General features: G+C 46.4%; 2 protein-coding genes across 2 annotated transcripts in view; one reads left to right on the forward strand and one right to left on the reverse strand.

Annotated features, from left to right (window-relative positions):
* Nucleotides 1–943: 943 nt before the first annotated feature.
* Nucleotides 944–13,857, reverse strand: sgcb (sarcoglycan, beta (dystrophin-associated glycoprotein)). Its single transcript, XM_041839121.2, has 6 exons — nucleotides 13,788–13,857; nucleotides 12,719–12,928; nucleotides 5,516–5,701; nucleotides 2,402–2,593; nucleotides 2,087–2,218; nucleotides 944–1,977 (listed from the first exon to the last, which is right to left on the reverse strand). Exons 1-6 carry the CDS (start codon nucleotides 13,800–13,802, stop codon nucleotides 1,771–1,773), a joined length of 942 nt encoding a protein of 313 aa, XP_041695055.2. The 5' UTR covers nucleotides 13,803–13,857; the 3' UTR covers nucleotides 944–1,770.
* A 660-nt stretch (nucleotides 13,858–14,517) lies between these two features.
* LOC121532667 (mitochondria-eating protein) overlaps nucleotides 14,518–20,739 on the forward strand; it is an 8,715-nt gene continuing 2,493 nt past the window's right edge. Inside the window, exons 1-5 of the mRNA XM_041838447.2 lie at nucleotides 14,518–14,901; nucleotides 17,621–17,726; nucleotides 19,995–20,110; nucleotides 20,271–20,389; nucleotides 20,544–20,639. Coding sequence (XP_041694381.1) covers nucleotides 14,815–14,901; nucleotides 17,621–17,726; nucleotides 19,995–20,110; nucleotides 20,271–20,389; nucleotides 20,544–20,639 — 524 coding nt within the window. The 5' untranslated portion in view covers nucleotides 14,518–14,814. The remainder of the gene's footprint in view (nucleotides 14,902–17,620; nucleotides 17,727–19,994; nucleotides 20,111–20,270; nucleotides 20,390–20,543; nucleotides 20,640–20,739) is intronic.

Genomic DNA, 20,739 nt, shown 5'->3' on the forward strand with positions numbered 1-20,739 from the left:
GATTAGGCCTGGCTCACAGTCGGCGTTCCAATTCATCCCAAAGGTGTTCGATGGGGTTGAGGTCAGGGCTCTGTGCAGGCCAGTCAAGTTCTTCCACACCGATCTCGACAAACAAGATTTCTGTATGGACCTCGCTTTGTGCACGGGGGCATTGTAATGCTGAAACAGGAAAGGGCCTTCCCCAAACTGTTGCCACAAAGTTGGAAGCACAGAATCGTCTAGTATGTCATTGTATGCTGTAGCGTTAAGATTTCCCTTCACTGGAACTAAGGGGCATAGCCCGAACCATGATAAACAGCCCCAGACCATTATTCCTCCACCAAACTTTACATTTGGCACTATGCATTCGGGCAGGTTGCGTTCTCCTGGCATCCGCCAAACTCAGATTTGTCCGTCGGACTGCCAGATGGTGAAGTGTGATTCATCACTCCAGAGAACGCATTTCCACTGCTCCAGAGTCCAATGGCGGTGAGCTTTACACCACTCCAGCCGACACTTGGCATTGCGCATGGTGATCTTAGGCTTGTGTGCGGCTGCTCGGCCATGGAAACCCATTTCATGAAGCTCCCGACGAACAGTTATTGTGCTGACGTTGCTTCCAGAGGCAGTTTGGAACTCGATAGTGAGTGTTGCAATCGAGGACAGATTATTTTTAAGTGCTTCAGCACTCAGCGGTCCCGTTCTGTGAGCTTGTGTGGCCTACCACTTCGTGGCTGAGCCGTTGTTGCTCCTTGACGTTTCCACTTCACAATAACAGCACTTACAGTTGACCGGGACAGCTCTAGTAGGGCCGAAATTTGACGAACAGACTTTTTGGAAAGGTTTCATCCTATGACGGTGCCACGTTGAAAGTCACTGAGCTCTTCAGTAAGGCCATTCTACTGCCAATGTTTGTCTATGGAGATTGCATGGCTGTGTGCTTGATTTTATACACCTGTCAGCAACGGGTGCGGCTGAATTGCTAAATCCACTAATTTGAAGGGTTATCCACATACTTTTGTGTATATATAGTGTATATTCCTTTTTCTGAGCATTCGGCAATATGATATTATAGACACATGGAAATAAATTCCATTTGGCATCATAACTAAAGACACTCCAATCTCTTCCTTTGTGAAGACACAGAGACAATGTTTGACACGTACAGGATGAGAAGGCAGATGTAAATTTAGATAGCAATGTGGAGAGTGCTGAGAGAGTCATCTCATGAAAATCTACACTAGACCTTTAAACAAGCACAGATTATCTCCTGCAATCAGTAATACTGAATGGCTAAAATGAAGTTTCCTATTTCACACATATCCCACTAACTCCAACTCATAACTCCTTAACTAACCATAATCAATAAATAATGATAGTGGCCCACACTAAGTGATCAGTGGCTGATGCCTATTACAGGGTGACTTGTATTTGAGTCACACACAGCTGCCAGCGGAAATATAAATGTCAAATAATTATTAATAGAAATATCCAGAATACTGGTAATACTGGATGGCTTGGTAGAGTGCTGCTTCTGTTGTTACTTCATATATAGTCAGAAGAAAAAAAAAATGATAATACACTTATTTAGATATCTTTGGCCAAGCGGATATGCAGGAACACAAAATGGCCACCATAAAAAATAGAGTGTTTCTGGGTGTGCTACATTTTGAATGCGTATGGAGTATGCACTGTACACCATTCTATGGTATTTCAACACTGGTTGGCCAGACCATCTGTTGATTGTAGGAGAGGATGGATGGTGTAACATCAGTTTGTGTTCCAGTCTCTTTAGTGGGCCTTTCCACATGGGTTGTCTGAGGTCTGGCAGCCCATGCTCTGATACTTCACCTGGACACGGAACAGAGTGCCGTCTGCACACATACACAGCTTGTACCTCAACAGGCCCTCGTCGAAATACACATTGGCTCCCACTGAGGAGTTAGGCATGCGAGTGACGCTCACCATCACAGATCCGTTCAAAACAATACTGTTCTCCTGCAAAGGGAAATACCCTGTTAACCATATTTGTTAATGGAATACAGTACACTATAGACTTTAAAAATAGTATACATGTATTACAAATTTGGTAAGGGGTGACACTCACAGCTCTGAGCTCGATGTCCCCTCCCATCCTGAACTCCACTGTCTTGCCCATGATGAAGACACCCTCGTTGCCGCGGATGATGGCCTTGCTGTCCCCTTTAATGGACAGGTCAGAGGAAGCATTGCTGGTGATCTGAAAGATAGAGTCTTCAGAGATCTACCACTTTTTCTGGGATTTTTCTACATTTTCATCAATGACAGGAATGGATTCTAGAATGTATTTGATCTACAGCAACACACTTTGTGGTGCTGCAATGGCAATCCTACGGTTTTATTACATGTTTTATTTGATGGCTTCTGAAGCCCTGGAACATACCCTTTCTGTGGAGGCCTTCTTCACATTGAGTACTTTGACTCCTTTGGGCAGGTGGAACTCGTGGTTTTCAAAGTCTGTGCTGAAGAAGGTGTTCTGAGTGCGGGGGTCAGTGAAGGATACGCCCATGTCACTGATGATGGACGTCTTCTCTTTCTCAACACTGAGCTTAGTGGAGCCCTGCTGGAACACCACCTGGAAGAGCATACAGTTACAGGCCATCTCAGCCCTTTCCTTGCAGTCAAATTGTCACGTTTGTTCATAGACGGGTCAGACCAAGGCGCAGCGTGATATGCATACATGTTTATTTGAACCGAATAAACAACAAGTCCAAGGTACACAAACAACATACCTCACACGGAACAAGATCCCACAACTCAATAGTGCCCATAGGTTGCCTAAGTATGGTCCCCAATCAGAGACAACGAGCGACAGCTGCCTCTGATTGGGAACCACACCGGCCAACATAGAAATGCACATACTAGAATATAAACATAGAACTACACAACATAGAATATACACACCCTGACTCAACATATAAGCGTCCCCTAAGTCAGGGCGTGACAGTACCCCCAAAGGTGCGGACTCCGACCGCACAACATAAACATAACAGGGTAGGGGCCGGGTGGGCATTCCGCCTCGGAGGCGGATCCGGCTCAGGGCGTGACGACCTCTCACTCTTCGCCTCCCTGTTGCGCCCCTGGTCTGGTCTGGACCTCGGCGCGCTGCTTCCCCTCTCCTTCCTCCCACTATACTCCAAGCCCTGTCTGGACCCTGGTGTGGGAGACCCCGAACCTGGAGAGGGGCTGACGTCTGGGTCTGGACTGGACCCCGGTGGAGCGGACTGCTCTGGCTCCGGAGTGGAGCGGACTGCTCTGGCTCGGAGTGGAGCAGCTGAGCAGGCACCGGTGGAACAGGCACGGGCCGTGCCGGACTGGACACACGCACCACTGGCTTGGTGCGAGGAGCAGGAACAGGCCGGGCCGGCGACGCACACCACTGGCTTGGTGCAAGGGGCAGGAAAGGGCCGTACCGGACTGGCGACGCGCACCACTGGCCTGGTGCGGGGAGCAGGAACAGGCCGGGCTGGGCTGGCGACGCGCACCACTGGCTTGGTGCGAGGGGCAGGAACAGGCCGGGCCGGGCTGGCGACGCACACCACTGGCTTGGTGCGAGGAGTGGGGACAGGCCAGGCCGGACTGGCGACGCGCACCACTGGCTTGGTGCGAGGAGCAGGAACAGGCCGGGCCGGGCTGGGAACACGCACCACTGGTTTGGTGCGAGGAGCAGGAACAGGCCGGACCGGGCTGGGAACACGCACCACTGGTTTGGTGCGAGGAGCAGGAACAGGCCGGGCCGGGCTGGCGACGCGCACCACTGGCTTGGTGCGAGGGGCAGGAACAGGCCGGGCCGGGCTGGCGACGCGCACCACTGGCTTGGTGCGAGGGACAGGAACAAGCCGGACCGGGCTGGCGACGCGCACCACTGGCTTGGTGCGAGGAGCAGGAACGGGTCGGGCCGTACTGGGAACACGCACCACTGGCTTAGTGCGGTGAGCAAGAACGGGCTGGACCGGACTGGCGACCCGCACCACTGGCTTGGTGCGAGGAGCAGGAACAGGTCGGGCCATACTGGGAACACGCACAACTGGCTTAGTGCGGGGAGCAGGAACGGGCCGGACCGGACTGGCGACACGCACCACTTGCTTAACCAGCTCCTCTCGCCGTGCCACTACACTTTCCTTCTCCCTTTTAGCCTCCTGTAGCGCCTCCCTCTGACCGAATAACTCCTGCTCCCTCTGAACCAATAGCCCCCGTAACATGGTGGCCTCCTCTCCTAACCTGCAGATTCGCCCTTCCACGGCCTCCTGCTGCCTCGTCATCCACCCCGTGTGCCCCCCCAAATTGTTTTCTTGGGGTTGCCTCTCGGGTCTCCGTCGTCGGCACTCCTCTTCCCGTGAGGACTCCTCCGGGAGCCCCCACGAGTTAGGGAACAGAATCTCGTCGTCGTCGTCATCCTCCGACTTCTCAGTATAATACTGTTCCCACTCCTCTTCCCATGGTCGTAGGGACCCAATCTGAAAACCAACCGGGTGCAGTGGTCGGGGCTCTTCTCTCTCGCTCCCCGACCACCCCTTTAGCCCCCCCAATTTTTTTTATTGTGGCTGCTTCTCGGGCCTCCTCCTCGGCCGGCTTCCGTGTTGCCGTTGCTCCTCTCCTGCCTGGGCTTCGCACAGGGTCCTTTTCCCGAAAATATCTCCTCCCATGACCACCAATTGCCCACCTGTGACATGGCTACTCTCTCCGCCTGGGCACGCTGCTTGGTTCTCGTTTGGTGGGATCTTCTGTCACGTTCGTTCATAGACGGGTCAGACCAAGGCGCAGCGTGATATGCATACATGTTTATTTGAAACAAATAAACAACGACAAAACAACAAACTAAACGAAACGTGAAGTCCAAGGTACACAAACAACATACCTCACACGGAACAAGATCCCACAACTCAATAGTGCCCATAGGCTGCCTAAGTATGGTCCCCAATCAGAGACAACGAGCGACAGCTGCCTCTGATTGGGAACCACACCGGCCAACATAGAAATACACATACTAGAATATAAACATAGAACTACACAACATAGAATATACACACCCTGACTCAACATATAAGCGTCCCCTAAGTCAGGGCGTGACACAAATGACCTAGTGGCCTCATGGGTGGAACGTTATTAATACTTTTCATAATTTCATAATTAAAACATAATTTTTTTAAACCCAGCTGAAAATCCGGTGTTTCTATGTCAAATGATTTTGTTATATTTCAGTCTTCTGTGATGTATATAAAGTGTAAAGTGTCTTGTTTTTTTTAAGCCCATAACCATGTGTGTGAGGTGTATAATTTTGTTTCAAAGTAGATTTGTTTAAGACTACCAAGAAACACTCTGTGTGACCCTGATTTAGCCAACTCAGTAAAAGGTTAATATATTTATATTTGGGTATTGGGGATGTGTGTATGTATAGACTGGTTAAACAATGCATTTGTGTGTTCTGAATCTATTCTGTGTTTGTGCCTGTGTGTTGTGTGTGTTGCCTAGGTGAATGTGTTTTGCCTAAGCTCACCGGGTTGTTGTTGCCGGTGATAACCAGGTCCTGGTCCTTCCTGCCTCCCACAGTGCTCTTGTGCAGTGGGTGGACCACGCCCATGTCTGCCTTCTGCTTGAAACGCAGCAGCCCACTCTCATGGAACTCCATACTGTCACAACCACTGGGCCCGATTCGTATCACCGTCCAGATCACTAGAGTGATCTAAGAGTTGGGAAAATTGTCAGATATTTGGATATATTGATTTGATTATTGTCATAATCATAACTAGTTATAACATAACCATTACTAACATTATCATGATGCCATGTGTAATGGGTTGAAAACAAAGTCACAAAAAACAGACACCCCTTTATTGTTATTATTATTTTTAACCAATTTGTTTTTTTGTCTTAATTAATCTAAATGGTATGCTCTACATGCTTGAGCATTAGTAGTCCATCATGCCAATAGATGGCGATGTTGCACTGTGGTAGTAGGGGAAACAGCAAGTTCTGGCCAAGCGCACCATTCTTCAGAATAAACAAAGCCCCAGAACTTTGCAGATGTAAGCTTGTGTCCGTTCTCTTCACTATTACAGGTATGTAACAGAACTTCAAACCTTTCTAATATCGAAAGAATATGTAATAACATGCTATTAAACAACTTTGTCAAGGTGTTATCACGTTAGGAAAGGGTTGGCTCTGTTGCGCCTTCTTCACCACACTGTCTGCATGGGTGGACCATTTCAGTTTGTCGGTGATGTGTACGCCAAGGAATTTCTCCACTGCGATCCAGTCGATGTGGATAGGGGGGTGCACCCTCTGCTGTTTCCCGAAGTACACGATCATCTTCTTTGAGTGAGGTGATGAATGTAAAAGAAAAAGCTGTTGAAACCATGGTCTCTGCCATTAAAGTGATGACCCATGATGAAATTTCAATGAACTGTTTGGTAAAAGTGGGAAAGAAAGGACTTTCCGTTCCTACAGGTCAAACAGCTGAGGTGAAACGTAGAATCAGAGCCTGGCCAGAGGGAGGAACAATGATGTTCGAGCCAGCCATGGACAGCCATTGCCCAGAAGGTTTGGAGCTGTTTCCATGCCTTGTGGATGTGCCCTGTGGAGCCTCGAAGGTGGTAAAGATTCCAATTCAGAACTCCACACAACATGACATTCATCTCTCTCAGAGAACAGTGCTGGGTTGGGTAGAGCTGATGGATGACATCAGACCTGTCATCACAGCACCTGACTGTCAGAAGAAGCATGTGAGTCAGTCTAGTGATGCTTTCTTATGCTCCACTCAGATTCGCAATGGTGAGCAGAGAAAAGAGAGTCACACACTAGTTGGGTTCAGAGAAAAATGGCACCCACCTGTTGACTTAGAACATCTACAGGAAGAGGAACAGGAAATAGTCATAATAATCTGATGTGTTCGCACAGGAAGATGGAGATATCGGCTGCATTCCAAACCTTAAGCTGAAACTCAACTTGAAGGATCACACTCTTGTCCAGAAAAGTTACAACTCCATTCCGAAACCTCTATACAAAGAGGTGAAAGAATATGTCCAAAACCTACTGGAGAGGCTGGATCAAGAAATCCACATCTCCATATTCATCCCCGGTGGTCTGCGTGCGCAAGAAGGACAGCAGCCTGCAGTTATGTGTCGACTTAAGGGAGATGAATCGCAAGACCATCCCTGACCATCATCCGTTGCCACGGATACAAGACCTGCTGGATAACGTAGGGGGATACACATGGTTCTCGATACTCGACCAAGGCAGCGCTTACCATCAAGGCTCTGTGGATGAAAGCTCAAGACAAGCCAACGCGTTCAGCATCCCCTGGGGGCTATATGAGTGGGTCCGCATCCCCTTTGGTTTGACCAACGCCACATCCGCTTTCCAGAGGTGTATGGAAGGAGTTCTAGAGGGCATGAGAGACGACTGTTGTTCTCCATATCTGGATGATATTCTCTGCTATTCCAAGATGTTCAGTCAACATGTGGAAGACCTGAGAAGAGTGCTTAGGCAGATGAGGAGCACGGTATCAAACTACGGCCGAAAAAGTGTGAAGTCTTCAGACGCCAAGTGAGGTACAGTTGAAGTCGGAAGTTTACATACACTTAGGATGGAGTCATTAAAACTCGTTTTTCAACCACTCCACAAATGTCTTGTTAACAAACTATAGTTTTGGCAAGTCGGTTAGGACATCTACTTTGTGCATGACACAAGCTATTTTTCCAACAATTGTTTACAGACAGATTATTTCACTTTTAATTCACTGTATCAAAATTCCAGTGGGTCAGAAGTTTACATACACTAAGTTGACTGTGCCTTTAAACAGCTTGGAAAATTCCAGAAAATGATGTCATGGCTTTAGAAGCTTCTGATAGGCTAATTGACATCATTTGAGTCAATTGGAGGTGTACCTGTGGATGTATTTCAAGGCCTACCTTCAAACTCAGTGCCTCTTTGCTTGACATCATGGGAAAATAAAAAATTAAATCAGCCAGGACCTCAGAAAAAAAATTGTAGACCTCCAAAAGTCTGGTTCATCCTTGGGAGCAATTTCCAAATGCCTGAAGGTACCACGTTCATCTCTACAAACAATAGTACGCAAGTAATAACACCATGGGACCACGCAGCCGTCATACCGCTCAGGAAGGAGATGCGTTCTGTCTCCTAGAGATGAACGTACTTTGGTGCGAAAAGTGCAAATCAATCCCAGAACAGCAAAGGACCTTGTGAAGATGCTGGAGGAAACAGGTACAAAAGTATCTATATCCACAGTAAAATGAGTCCTATATCGACATAACCTGAAAGGCCGCTCAGCAAGGAAGAAGCCACTGCTCCAAAACCGCCATAAAAAAGCCATACTACCTTTTGGAGAAATGTCCTCTGGTCTGATGAAACAAAAATATAACTGTTTGGCCATAATGACCATAGTTATGTTTGGAGGAAAAAGGGGGTTGCTTGCAAGCCGAAGAACATCATCCCAACCGTGAAGCACGGAGGTGGCAGCATCATGCTGTGGGGGTGCTTTGCTGCAGGAGGGACTGATGCACTTCACAAAACAGATGGCATCATGAGGAAGGAAAATTATGTGGATATATTGAAGCAACATCTCAAGACATCAGTCAGGAAGTTAAAGCTTGGTCGCAAATGGGTCTTGCAAATGGACAATGACCCCAAGCATACTTCCAAAGTTGTGGAAAAATGGCTTAAGGACAACAAAGTCACGGTATTGGAGTGGCCATCACAAAGCCCTGACCTCAATCCTATAGAAAATGTGTGGGCAGAACTGAAAAAGCATGTGCGAGCAAGGAGGCCTACAAACCTGACTGTTACACCATCTCTGTCAGGAGGAATGGGCCAAAATTCACCCAATTTATTGTGGGAAGCTTGTGGAAGGCTACCCGAAATGTTTCACCCAAGTTAAACAATTGAAAGGCAATGCTACCAAATACTAATTGAGTGTATGTAAACTTCTGACCCACTGGGAATGTGATGAAAGAAATAAAAGCTTAAATAAATCATTATCTCTACTATTATTCTGACATTTCACATTCTTAAAATAAAGTGGTGATCCTAACTGACCTAAAACAGGGAATTTTTACTAGGATTAAATGTCAGGAATTGTGAAAAACTGAGTTTAAATGTATTTGGCTAAGGTAAACTTCCGACTTCAACTGTACATAGGTCAGATCGTATCCAGCGATGGAGTACAAATCGACCCAAAAGACTTGGAGGCTGTGTTGTGGCTAAAGGAGAGGGAGCCACAGAGAGTTGGAGAGGTCAGAACACTGCTGGGATTCTTCGGCTACTACAGGTCGTTCAACCAAGATTTCTCCAGGATGGCCAAACCCCTATTTGAGCTGCTACAAAGTCCATCAGAAGAAAAGGGGAAAACTGCCAAGCCCAAATCAACCAGAGGAAAAACCCAGGCCAAAAAGGTTAGCAATGGACAACGGCATCCCAAGACACCAGTCCAGTGGACGGCTGTACACAGAGCCATCGTAGCCAAGTTGGTGGACATGCTAACCAATCCACCCTTACTAGCATACCCAGACTGTGACTTACAATTTGTGTTACACACTGACGCTTCCAAGGAGGGTCTAGGGGCTGTCCTTTACCAACATCAAAACGGGAGACTACGTGTAATCGGGTATGGTCCAGAACACTAACTCCAGCAGAGAAAAACGACCACCTCCACTCTGGCAAACTTGAGTTTTTAGCACTTAAATGGGCGATCTGTGACAAATTTAGAGACTATCTATACTATGCACCCATCTTCACCGTATACACAGACAACAACCCTTTGACCTATGTTCTGAGCACATCTAGACTCAACGCAGTAGGTCACCGCTGGGTCAGGGAGTTGGCCGACTTCCACTTCGACCTGAAATACAGGCCTGGGAAAATGAATGCAGACGCTGACACACTATCTCGTTGTCCTGTCGTTCTCCACAACCACATGGGTGAATACACAGAATCTATGCCACCAGAAGTCATCTCAACGGTATGGCAAGGAAGCAGAGCAGTGAAAAATGAGGATGTCCCATGGGTGGCTGCGCTGCAAGTCAACTCTGGAGAGGGTGGTGTGTCACCTGAAGGCGTGCCTGCCATCACACCAGAGGATATTAAGGCTGCACATTCGAGGATGCTGCAATCAGAGAAATCATCTCGCTGAAAAACAAAAGATGGAATCCAAATGAGAAAGAGAGAAAGCTCATGGGACCAGAAATAAGGAGACTAGTCCATGAGTGGAACAAGTTGGTCATGGAAAATGTAATCCTGTACAGACAGGCTGAACAACGAAAGCAACTGGTACTACCCAGCAAGCTGAAATCAGTGGTGCTGAAGAACTTACATGACGACATGGGCCACGTCGGAGCAGACAAAGTGATCCATCTAGTCAGGGAAAGATTTTACTGGCCATTCATGCAGCATGAAGTAGAAGACTGTGATCAGACAGTGTGTATGTATCAAGCAGAAACATCCCTGTGTTCCAGAGAAAGCACCTATGGGTTCTCTCGCCACCAGTGCACCCTTTGAGCTTCTCTCCGTCGACTACATGCACAATGAGCCAAGCAAAGGAGGCTATGAATATATTATTGTACTGGTCGATCATTTCACACGCTTTGCACAGGCCTACCCAACGAAGAACAAGTCAGGAAAAACTGCAGCTGAGAAGATATTCCAAGACCTCGGTTTGCCTATCCTAGTAAGCTTCACCACGATCAAGTGCGAGAGTTCGAGAACAACCTGTTCCAGAGACTCCAACAGCTTGCAGGGATCTCACACTCTCTAACTACCCCATACCATCCACAAGGGAACCCTGTGGAAAGGATGAATAGAACACTCCTGTAGATGTTCCGTACTCTGCAAGAAGAGAAGACGACAGAGTGGAAAGACCATCAACCAAACATCGTCCATTCCTATAACTGTACAAGGCACAAGGCAATGGGATACTCACAATTTTTCCTGCTGTATGGCAGAGCCCCTTCCTATCGATCTACTGTTCAACCTCAAACCAGAAACAGTGACAAGAACCCAACAAACATTCGCAGAGAAGTGGGCAACAAAGATGCAAGACGCATACAAAATAGCTTCTGAGAACAGTCAAAAGTCCTCAGTGAAAGGGAAGAAGTACTACGACAAAGGTGTCAAAGGTGCAACTCTACAGCCAGGTGATTGAGTCCTTGTGAGGAACCTATCGGAAAGAGGTGGCCCCGGGAAACTCTGTGCTTACTGGGAGAAGACAGTACACAGAGTTGTGGAGAGAATTAGAGAGGGTCCAGTGAATAAGATCCAGTCAGAATCTGGAGACAAAGCTCTTCGTGTGCTGCACCGGAACCTCCTGTTACCTGTAAATGACTTGCCAGTGCATCAAGACACTCCAACCAAACCTGTGAAAAGAACAACACCAAGACAAAAACAGACAACAAACAGTAACATGATTGACCAAGAATCTGACAGTTCAGATGAAGAGGAAAGCTACTATACTTACCAGCACAGTCCTCAGGTCCATCAGAGTGATGTCAGACCACAACAAGTCAACCAGAGTGGCTTACCAGACTGCAAGCTACTGCTCAGAAGTTCAGACCTACAGTGGCACAGGAAATAGAACAGATCCAGAAACAGTCTGAAGGACTTGAACAGCATGGAGTGGAGGATGAAGTGCAGGAGGAACTCCAAGATGTTGTGCTAGTACAGCGGCAAGAGGTCAATGGAAAGGAAGACTTACCTGTGAGAAGGTCGCACACTGGAAGGCCCAGAGAAATGTTTAGCTATGAGAGTCTGGGACAACCGTCATACCAGTCATGGAGACAAGCAGCAAACGCAGTTGTTCTCAATTCTTACATGGTGCCTGGAAACATGATGTACTTGTACTGGATTTATGTTAGCTTGATGCTAGCTGAGGTAGAAACGATTACAAGTCACAGAGACTGTTTACTGAGTAGCTTACTTGTACTGGATTTTGTCTAGGAGATTTTATAAAGAATCCATTTGTTAGGGATTTCTTAGTTTGTTTTACATGTTATTGGTTTTGTGTAAAATTGTGCTCACGAGCTGGTAAACCCGCCGTGCACGCAGTGCGGGTGCATGAGAGAGAGACGATTTTACGGAGGTGCTACTATCTTAAAGCTGAATGTATTGTTGTCAGTTTTCTATATTGGTAGAGGTTTATAGAAAAACAGTCAGTTATTTTTGGCTTCATATATAAGTGTTTCTATTGTATGAATGTGAAGTACATTTTGGTTTTCATGTGAAATTATAGAGTAAGACAAAGTAATTTGTGGAAAATTTTTGAATTCTGCTTCAGGTAAAGTGCATTTATGTTGTGTAATTTAAAGTGTGCACTTGTTTGATGTGAATGTTTTTAAAAGTACGAACAAGAAAATAGACAATTGAACAAGAGAAAAAAAAAACATTCTTCAGAATAAAGAAAGTGCCAGAACTTTGCAGATGTAAACTTGTGTCCGTTCTCTTTTACTATTACAGGCCATCTCAGCTAGACTGAGGCTGTCCGGATCACTAGAGTAATCTAAGAGTTGGAAAAATTGTCAGATATTTGGATATATTGATTTGATTATTGTCATAATCATAACTAGATATAACATAACCATTACTAACATTATCATGATGCTATGCATGCTACTAGCCTGAGTTAAAAGTGAATTCAGATACACAAGGATGATTACATAATGCAGACGAGCTTTGTGTGTAATTGGGCACTCACAATGAGGTTGATGAGTGCCAGCAGAAAGAGCAAGATGATGATGCAGACAGCCATGTTGCCCTTGCGTCCTCTCAGGCCTGTCTTGTGCAGGCGCTCCTCCTCTATGGGCACATAGCCTGCCTTGAAGTTGCTGTTGTGCTCCTTGTTGGTGGTCCGCCGTTCGATGGCCTTCTCCCTCATAGACCTCTTTACAGGCCCGTTGGAACTCTCCTTCAACAAACACAACAGTAAACATCAGTATAAAGGCTCAGGGGAAAAGTCAGGACAGGTGCTTAATTTAACCAACTGATATGACATCTGATATGTGTGCTGCTGTGACAACTAAACACCACTTTTTGGGTGGTCCCCATCAATCAAAGCATGGACTTCACTGCTTCACTTCTCTATGTGAGACTAAACATTAAGAGAGTTCTAGCTATTACACTGTAACTAACTACCAGATGTTATTGTATTTCACTCTGCAGTCTAGTTCATCTAGTTGACACATTGTAACAACCCAATTGACTGTCTATTTAACTACCACATGTAGTAACAATGTAACAAATATATATCTCAGTACAGAGAAACAGAACCATATATTGTAACATTGAAACTACCACGTTGTTTTTAATTAGCTTTTACGCAGGCGTCGCTGGATAGACAGACTGCTTCTAAAGAATGCGCGCAATTAAACACCCGAGTCTCTCTGTCTGTGTGCAATGACTAAAAATAAATCACACGTATTTTCCCGTAACAAATGTGAATATGTCCATATTCATATTCAGATGAAAAGATAACTTCAAGCGTTGTGATAATACACACAGTTTAAACTGACCAATGCCGTGGAAAACTGCGCCAATCAACCGTTATTTCGAGCGATAGCCTATCATAAAAACATTATAAAGGGCTTGGGAGGCGTAAAACCGTATGGATATTCTGCAACCGCTTTACAACGCCCGACCGAAATAAATAATTTCAAATGAGTTCGTATTTATGTAGATGCTTAAATCTAAACCACAGACGTTTGAAAAACAAACCATGAATAGGAAATGTAGAAAAACAAGAATGTCTTAGGCTATTGGAAACAGACCTGCTCAGACGCCATGTTGACCCTCCCTTTTCGACTGCGGTTGACAGCTCGGGAGTCGGGAAAGACAGTGGAGGAGACCACTTCATCCAAATGAATAAAATAAGACATGTCTGGCCAGTTTTAATACTTGCGAATCGTTTTTTATTAATGTACTAATTATATGAGCAAAAACATAATATAAGGCTAAATTGGAGGCCTTTTTATCAAAATTGTCCATAGCTGGATCACTGTAGCCGAAAATTGTCAGTGTTTATCACAGATGGTTCATTCCTGGCTATACCAGCCAATGGAAAAGGCCAGCAGCAGGATTCCAAAACAGGAAAGTCCACATAAAGCATGTCCATTCATATTTTTTCCATAGATAACTTGCAGGCGGGGCTTCTGAATAGACATGAGTCCAGACCATTTGTCCACCAATTACACAGAGCATGTTATGGTTGTTGAAGTTTAATAATATTAACGTTCGAAAATTATAATTGATCCAAATGTTAAAATGGCCACCTCATTAGTTTATTTTCTTTAGGCTATTACCTATGTGGCCAAAAAGAGACGTGTCATTTATTGGACTAAAATTCATTAGGGAAATAGCTTTGTCTATGCTCCACTGTTTTTTCCTGTGCTTGACACAGCACCCACGTGTGTGTGACAGTATGACATTACAATGGTCTCGTTTACCTCACAGACAGCCGACTACACCTGTGCACCTGTATCATAAAGGAGCTGCCTGCAGAAGCAGCACCGTGTGTGGGCTATCCTCCTCTCTCTCGGGAATAACCAGACTATTCATGAAAACAATGCAAGCTTTAGCAAACGTTCTCACTCTGTATTCTGAGTAAAAAGCGTTGCCACAACTGAGGTGGCGCTTGCCACCCATTGTAACGAAGGTGGACAAAACGTCAAGGGCAAGAATTTTTACAGCTGGTATAAAAATGGAGCCCGCGCCTGTCAAGTGGCGCTCTCGCCCAAGATAAAATCCCACGGTTGCCCAAGAGCGTTAAACCTTTCAGGATTAGGGAGGGGAGCAGACATGGCCGACTCGCTAAGGAGGCTGGTGAACACATCTTCCCTCAGCGTTATGCAGGACAAACTTGAGTGCTGGTACAAGGACTACCATGTAAGTCATCAATAATTTATTTATACCCTAAATCTGGTGGCTGAAAAGGAACCAACTAGGCCTAGATAAGGCTACAATTATTATTTATATGTAATAGCCTAGTTGTCTAAATAATAGTAGTCTGTAAGAAATATGATATTGGTGTGGAATTCAGTAGGCTATTTAATTAATCACTTGTGTTCAATCAAATGTGTTCTTCCCTTGATAACTTGTTTCGTCCTTAAAATGTCTATCCACACATGTCTCTAAAATAACTTCATTAGCCTACTTGATTATGCCACACTTGATTAGATGTAGTCAAAGATATTAGAATAATTTGACGTTGGCATGTTTGTTACACTGTATCGCAATGGATTGAAACAATGTAACAATGTAACAGTAAAGGGATTCACTTGTTTTGATTACATTGATTTTGGAGTTTGGTTGCTATGGACGCCAGTCGTCCTGGCAACCGTGAAACCATTCATTGTGACTTTGAAAGCAAGTGTTTCGAGTAAGCCCCTGGGAGCATTTTGGTAGTAACCTGAAAGGCATGTCCTGATTGGACCAATGCATTATCACATACTCCAGAGACCAACTAGCGCATTTGACTCACTAGAAATCACAGATAATGTATTTTATATGCACATATCCTAGATTCAATATGATTATTAAAGATAATCACTAATCAATCAGCCATGTGAAGTCTCCTAAATTGACCCCGCAGCTGAGATTACATAAATAAATGTTATTCTTTAAATCTAGAATCCTTAGTTGCTACATCTATTTTTGGATTTATACATTATTGATCTATACCCACTGATTCATGAACAATATAAAAGCCTCATGAACTTAGTTCAACTGTCAAACCCAAAATATAAGCTTGTTTTACTCCAATGTATTAAAAATATGTCAATTTAAACATGGTTAAAACTATCCTTTTGATATCATGGATGGTCAGTCCTTGCATCCATACAGTGAGGGAAAAAAGTATTTGATCCCCTGCTGATTTTGTACGTTTGCCCACTGACAAAGAAATTATCATTATATAATTTTAATGGTAGGTTTATTTGAACAGTGACAGAGACAGAATAACAACAAAATAATCCAGAAAAACGCCTGTCAAAAATGTTATAAATTGATTTGCATTTTAATGAGGGAAATAAGTATTTGACCCCTCTGCAAAACATGACTTAGTACTTGGTGGCAAAACCCTTGTTGGCAATCACAGAGGTCAGATGTTTCTTGTAGTTGGCCACCAGGTTTGCACACATTTCAGGAGGTATTTTGTCCCACTCCTCTTTGCAGATCTTCTCCAAGTCATTAAGGTTTCGAGGCTGACGTTTTTTGCAACTCGAACCTTCAGCTCCCTCCACAGATTTTCTATGGGATTAAGGTCTGGAGACTGGCTAGGCCACTCCAGGACCTTAATGTGCTTCTTCTTGAGCCACTCCTTTGTTGCCTTGGCCGTGTGTTTTGGGTCATTGTCATGCTGGAATACCAATCCACGACCCATTTTCAATGCCCTGGCTGAGGGAAGGAGGTTCTCACCCAAGATTTGACGGTACATGGCCCGTCCATCGTCCCCTTTGATGCGGTGAAGTTGTCCTGTCCCCTTAGCAGAAAAATACCCCCAAAGCATAATGTTTCCACCTCCATGTTTGACGGTGGGGATGGTGTTCTTGAGGTCATAGGCAGCATTCCTCCTCCTCCAAATCGCGAGTTGAGTTGATGCCAAAGAGCTCGATTTTGGTCTCATCTGACCACAACACTTTCACCCAGTTCTCCTCGAATTATTCAGATGTTCATTGGCAAACTTCAGACGGGCATGTATATGTGCTTTCTTGAGCAGGGGACCTTGCGGACACTGCAGGATTTCAGTCCTTCACGGTGTAGTGTGTTACCAATTGTTTTCTTGGTGACTATGGTCCCAGCTGCCTTGAGATCATTGACAAGATCCTCCCATGTAGTTCTGGGCTGATTCCTCCCCGTTCTCATGATCATTGCAACTCCACGAGGTGAGATCTTGCATGGAGCCCCAGGCAGAGGGCGATTGACAGTTCTTTTGCGAATAATCACACCAACTGTTGTCACCTTCTCACCAAGCTGCTTGGCAATGGTCTTGTAGCCCATTCCAGCCTTGTGTAGGTCTACAATCTTGTCCCTGACATCATTGGAGAGCTCTTTGGTCTTGGCCATGGTGGAGAGTTTGGAATCTGATTGATTGATTGCTTCTGTGGACAGGTCTCTTTTATACAGGTAACAAACTGAGATTAGGAGCACTCCCTTTAAGAGTGTGCTCCTAATCTCAGCTCGTTACCTGTAAAAAAGACACCTGGGAGCCAGAAATCTTTCTGATTGAGAGGGGGTCAAATACTTATTTCCCTCATTAAAATGCAAATCAATTTATAACATTTTTGACATGCATTTTTCTGGATTTTTTTGTTGTTATTCTGTCTCTCACTGTTCAAATAAACCTACCATTAAAATTATAGACTGATCATTTCTTTGTCAGTGGGCAAACGTACAAAATCAGCAGGGGATCAAATACTTTTTTCCCTCACTGTAGCTCTGTCTATGAATTTGAGAGTGGTTACATTTCTCCAGGCACATCCCTCAGCTTTTTACGAAAAGAGGCGGGGCGACCGCTTTGTTATTGTTTCGATTAAGGACTAGCTTTAAATAGTGTGTCCCGTTTGTGTTGGTTCATTATTCTCAACCCTGTTTGCCACCTTCCTAGGTCATCTCCTGTGACCAGAATCTGAACAGGTGCTGTGAGTTGGTGGAGCTCACCTCCAAGATACAGGGACAACTCTTCACCATCCTCAACCTCACTGCTAGAGAGGGTATGTGTTTAAGCTTCTCCTCACAACTCTCCTCTCTTTTGCCTTACCCAAACAATTGTCTGATAATGCCTCTGTCACGTTCGTTGTGTAAAGGATCGGACAGCTGCCTCTGATTGGGAACCACACCCGGCCAACATAGAAATAGATAAACTAGATTCTATCCAAATCACACCCTGACCTAACCAAACAGAGAATACAGGTGATCTCTAAGGTGCGGACTCCGGCCGCAAAAACCTGACTCATTAGGGGAGGGTCCAGGTGGGCTTCCAGCCTCGGTGGTGGCTCCGGCTCCGGCTTCGGACGTGACGTAGGCAGTAATTCATCTCCCATCCTGCCTCCCCGTTGCACGCCCGGTCCCGTCTGGACCCCGGCGAGATGCTCCCCTTCTCAGTCCTCCCACGATGCACCAAGCCCTGTCTGGACCCTGGTGTGGGAGCAATCAACCCTGGAGAGGGGCTGATGTCTGGTCCCGGCCCAGCAGTCCTCCCGCGATGCACCAAGTCCTGTCTGGACCCTGGTGTAGGAGCCCCCGACCCTGGAGAGGAGCGGATGGTTCCGGCATGGGGGAAGAGTAGACGACCGGACCCGGACTGGGCACCGGTGAAGTGGACTGCCCCGGCTCTGGTAGGGAGCAGATAACCGGAGCTGGACTAGGCACCGGTGGAGCGGACTGCTCTGGCACTGGAGTGAAGCAGCTGACCGGAGCTGGACTAGGGACCGGTGGAGCGGTCTGCTCTGGCACTGGAGTGGAGCGGCTGACCGGAGCTGGACTAGGCACCAGTGGAGCGGACTGCTCTGGCACAGGAGTGGAGCAGCTGACCGGAGCTGGACTTGGCACCGGTGGAGCGGACTGCTCTGGCACTGGAGTGGAGCAGCAGACCGGAGCTGGACTCTTTGGGCCATGGATCATCACTGGTGGCTTCGTGCCAGTGTGGGGCGCTGGCACAGGACGCACTCGGCTGTGGACACGCACCACTGGTTTGGTGCGAGGAGTAGGTACAGGGCGCACGGGGCTGGCGACACGCACCACTGGTTTGGTGCGAGGAGCAGGTACGGGCCGTACAGGACTGGAGACACGCACCACAGGTTTGGTGCGAGGAACAAGTACGGGGCGCACCGGGCTGGCGACACGCACCACTGGTTTAGTGCGAGGAGCAGGCACGGGCCGTACCAGGCTAGGGACATGCACCACTGGTTTGGTGCGAGGAGCAGGCACAACCCGTCCTGGCTGAACGCTCATTTTAGCCCGGCAAGAGCGGGGCGCGGGCACCAAGCGCACCGGGCTGTGAATGCGCACTGAAGATACAGTGCGTTTCACAGCATAACAGGTTGCCTGTATGGTCAAACGCTCCTTAACGCGAGTGCGGGGAGTTGGCTCTACTCTGAAACCTGGCTCCGCCAGCCTCTGCTCTAAGGACTGCGTTCTCTTTTGCTGTAGGGTTAACTCCTCTCTCAGCTCCTCCTGTTGTCTGGCCAGCTCCTCTCTCCGTGCATCCACTGACTCCTTCTCCCTGTGGGCCTCCTGCAGCACCTCCCTCTGAAGGGAGCTCTCCTGCTCTCTCTTAGCTAACAGCCCCCGTAAGGTAGTTATCTCCTCTCTCAGAGTGCTGAGCCTCTGTCTTGGAGGGCCTCTATAATAGCTGCCTCCTCTTCCTCCACAGTCAGCCCTTTCAGGGCCTCCTTCTGCTCCGTGTGTCCCCCAATTTTTTTTTATTGGGGCTGCCTCTCGTGCTTCCTTCGCGGTCGGCACCGTCGGCGTCGCCGTTGATCCTCTCCTGCCTGGGCTTCTTCCTTCGCCCAGGGTCCTTTACCGGCTAATATCTCCTCCCATGTCCAAAATGTCTTCCCCACCTGTGTCCAGGGTGTCTGCTCCTCCTGGCCACGCTGCTTGGTCCGTTGGTGGTGGGATCTTCTGTCATGTTCGATGTGTAAAGGATCGGACCAAGGTGCAGCGTGGTATGCGTACATGTTTAATATTATAAATAAACACTTCACAACTGAACGTGAAGTTCTAAACGCTAACAGCAACAAGTCTAAACAGAAACATAATCAGAAACAAGATCCCACAACATAGGTAGGCAAAATGGCTAAGTATGATCCCCAATCAGAGACAACGATCGACAGCTGCCTCTGATTGGGAACCACACCCGGCCAACATAGAAATAGATAAACTAGATTCTATCCAAATCACACCCTGACCTAACCAAACAGAGAATACAGGTGATCTCTAAGGTCAGGGCGTGACAGCCTTTTTTTCTTTTGAGTCAGGTGGTCACTATGCGGGAGTGGACGTGCTCAAATCACGTCTGCTGCCATGGCTGGGGACCTGCTTCTCCATGGCAACCTCCTCTGTCACCAATGACACAAGCCTCAACCTCATTCAGGTGAAATCATCTGTGTTCTGTTATGGTTGTACAGAGATTAAATTATTCTTTAAGTACAAATTATTTATATTAACTTATTTGTTCTATTCTATTCTGTCCTGTGACATATTGTGAATAAGACAGTGATAGTCAAGGCTAAATGCTGTGTGTTGTCATGCAGGAGTCTGTGGAGAAGGAAAGGAAGATCAGGGAGCTGTCTGCCTCCCATGAGAACGACATGCAGAAGATGGAGACTCAGCTGTGCTCCACTCGCCTGCAGCTGGAGTCTATCAAACAGGAGTAAGTCTGCACTAAACAAAACAATATTTGTTATTAATCTATACAATGGACCTACTCATTTCAATCCGACCAAATAAGTCTACACCAGGTAACGTATGACTAACTTTCTGGTCTAAGTGTTATTCACCTACTGGTATGTTAAATGGGTTTACAGACTGGCGGATACTCATCTGCAACTGGATGACACCAAAAACATGTCAGCCACAACTCTGCTGGCCACAGAGGATGAGATACTACAGCTGAAAGCAGAGTGAGTGATACTGTACATACTGTTATACAGTTTTGTAAAATGTTCATGTGAGTATTAGTTGTCCTCTTTGGCTTATTGATGTGTATATTCTGAGGTTATT

The sequence above is a fragment of the Coregonus clupeaformis genome, chromosome 20 (genome assembly GCF_020615455.1).
Source record: "Coregonus clupeaformis isolate EN_2021a chromosome 20, ASM2061545v1, whole genome shotgun sequence".
Taxonomy (NCBI): Eukaryota; Metazoa; Chordata; class Actinopteri; order Salmoniformes; family Salmonidae; genus Coregonus; species Coregonus clupeaformis.

Coding starts and splice junctions, on each gene's coding strand:
- sgcb (XM_041839121.2), bottom strand. Junction 5,702..12,718: donor TGGCACTCATCAACCTCATT/GTGAGTGCCCAA, acceptor CCCAACTCTTAG/ATCACTCTAGTGATCTGGAC. Junction 2,594..5,515: donor TCACCGGCAACAACAACCCG/GTGAGCTTAGGC, acceptor ATGCTCTTCCAG/GTGGTGTTCCAGCAGGGCTC.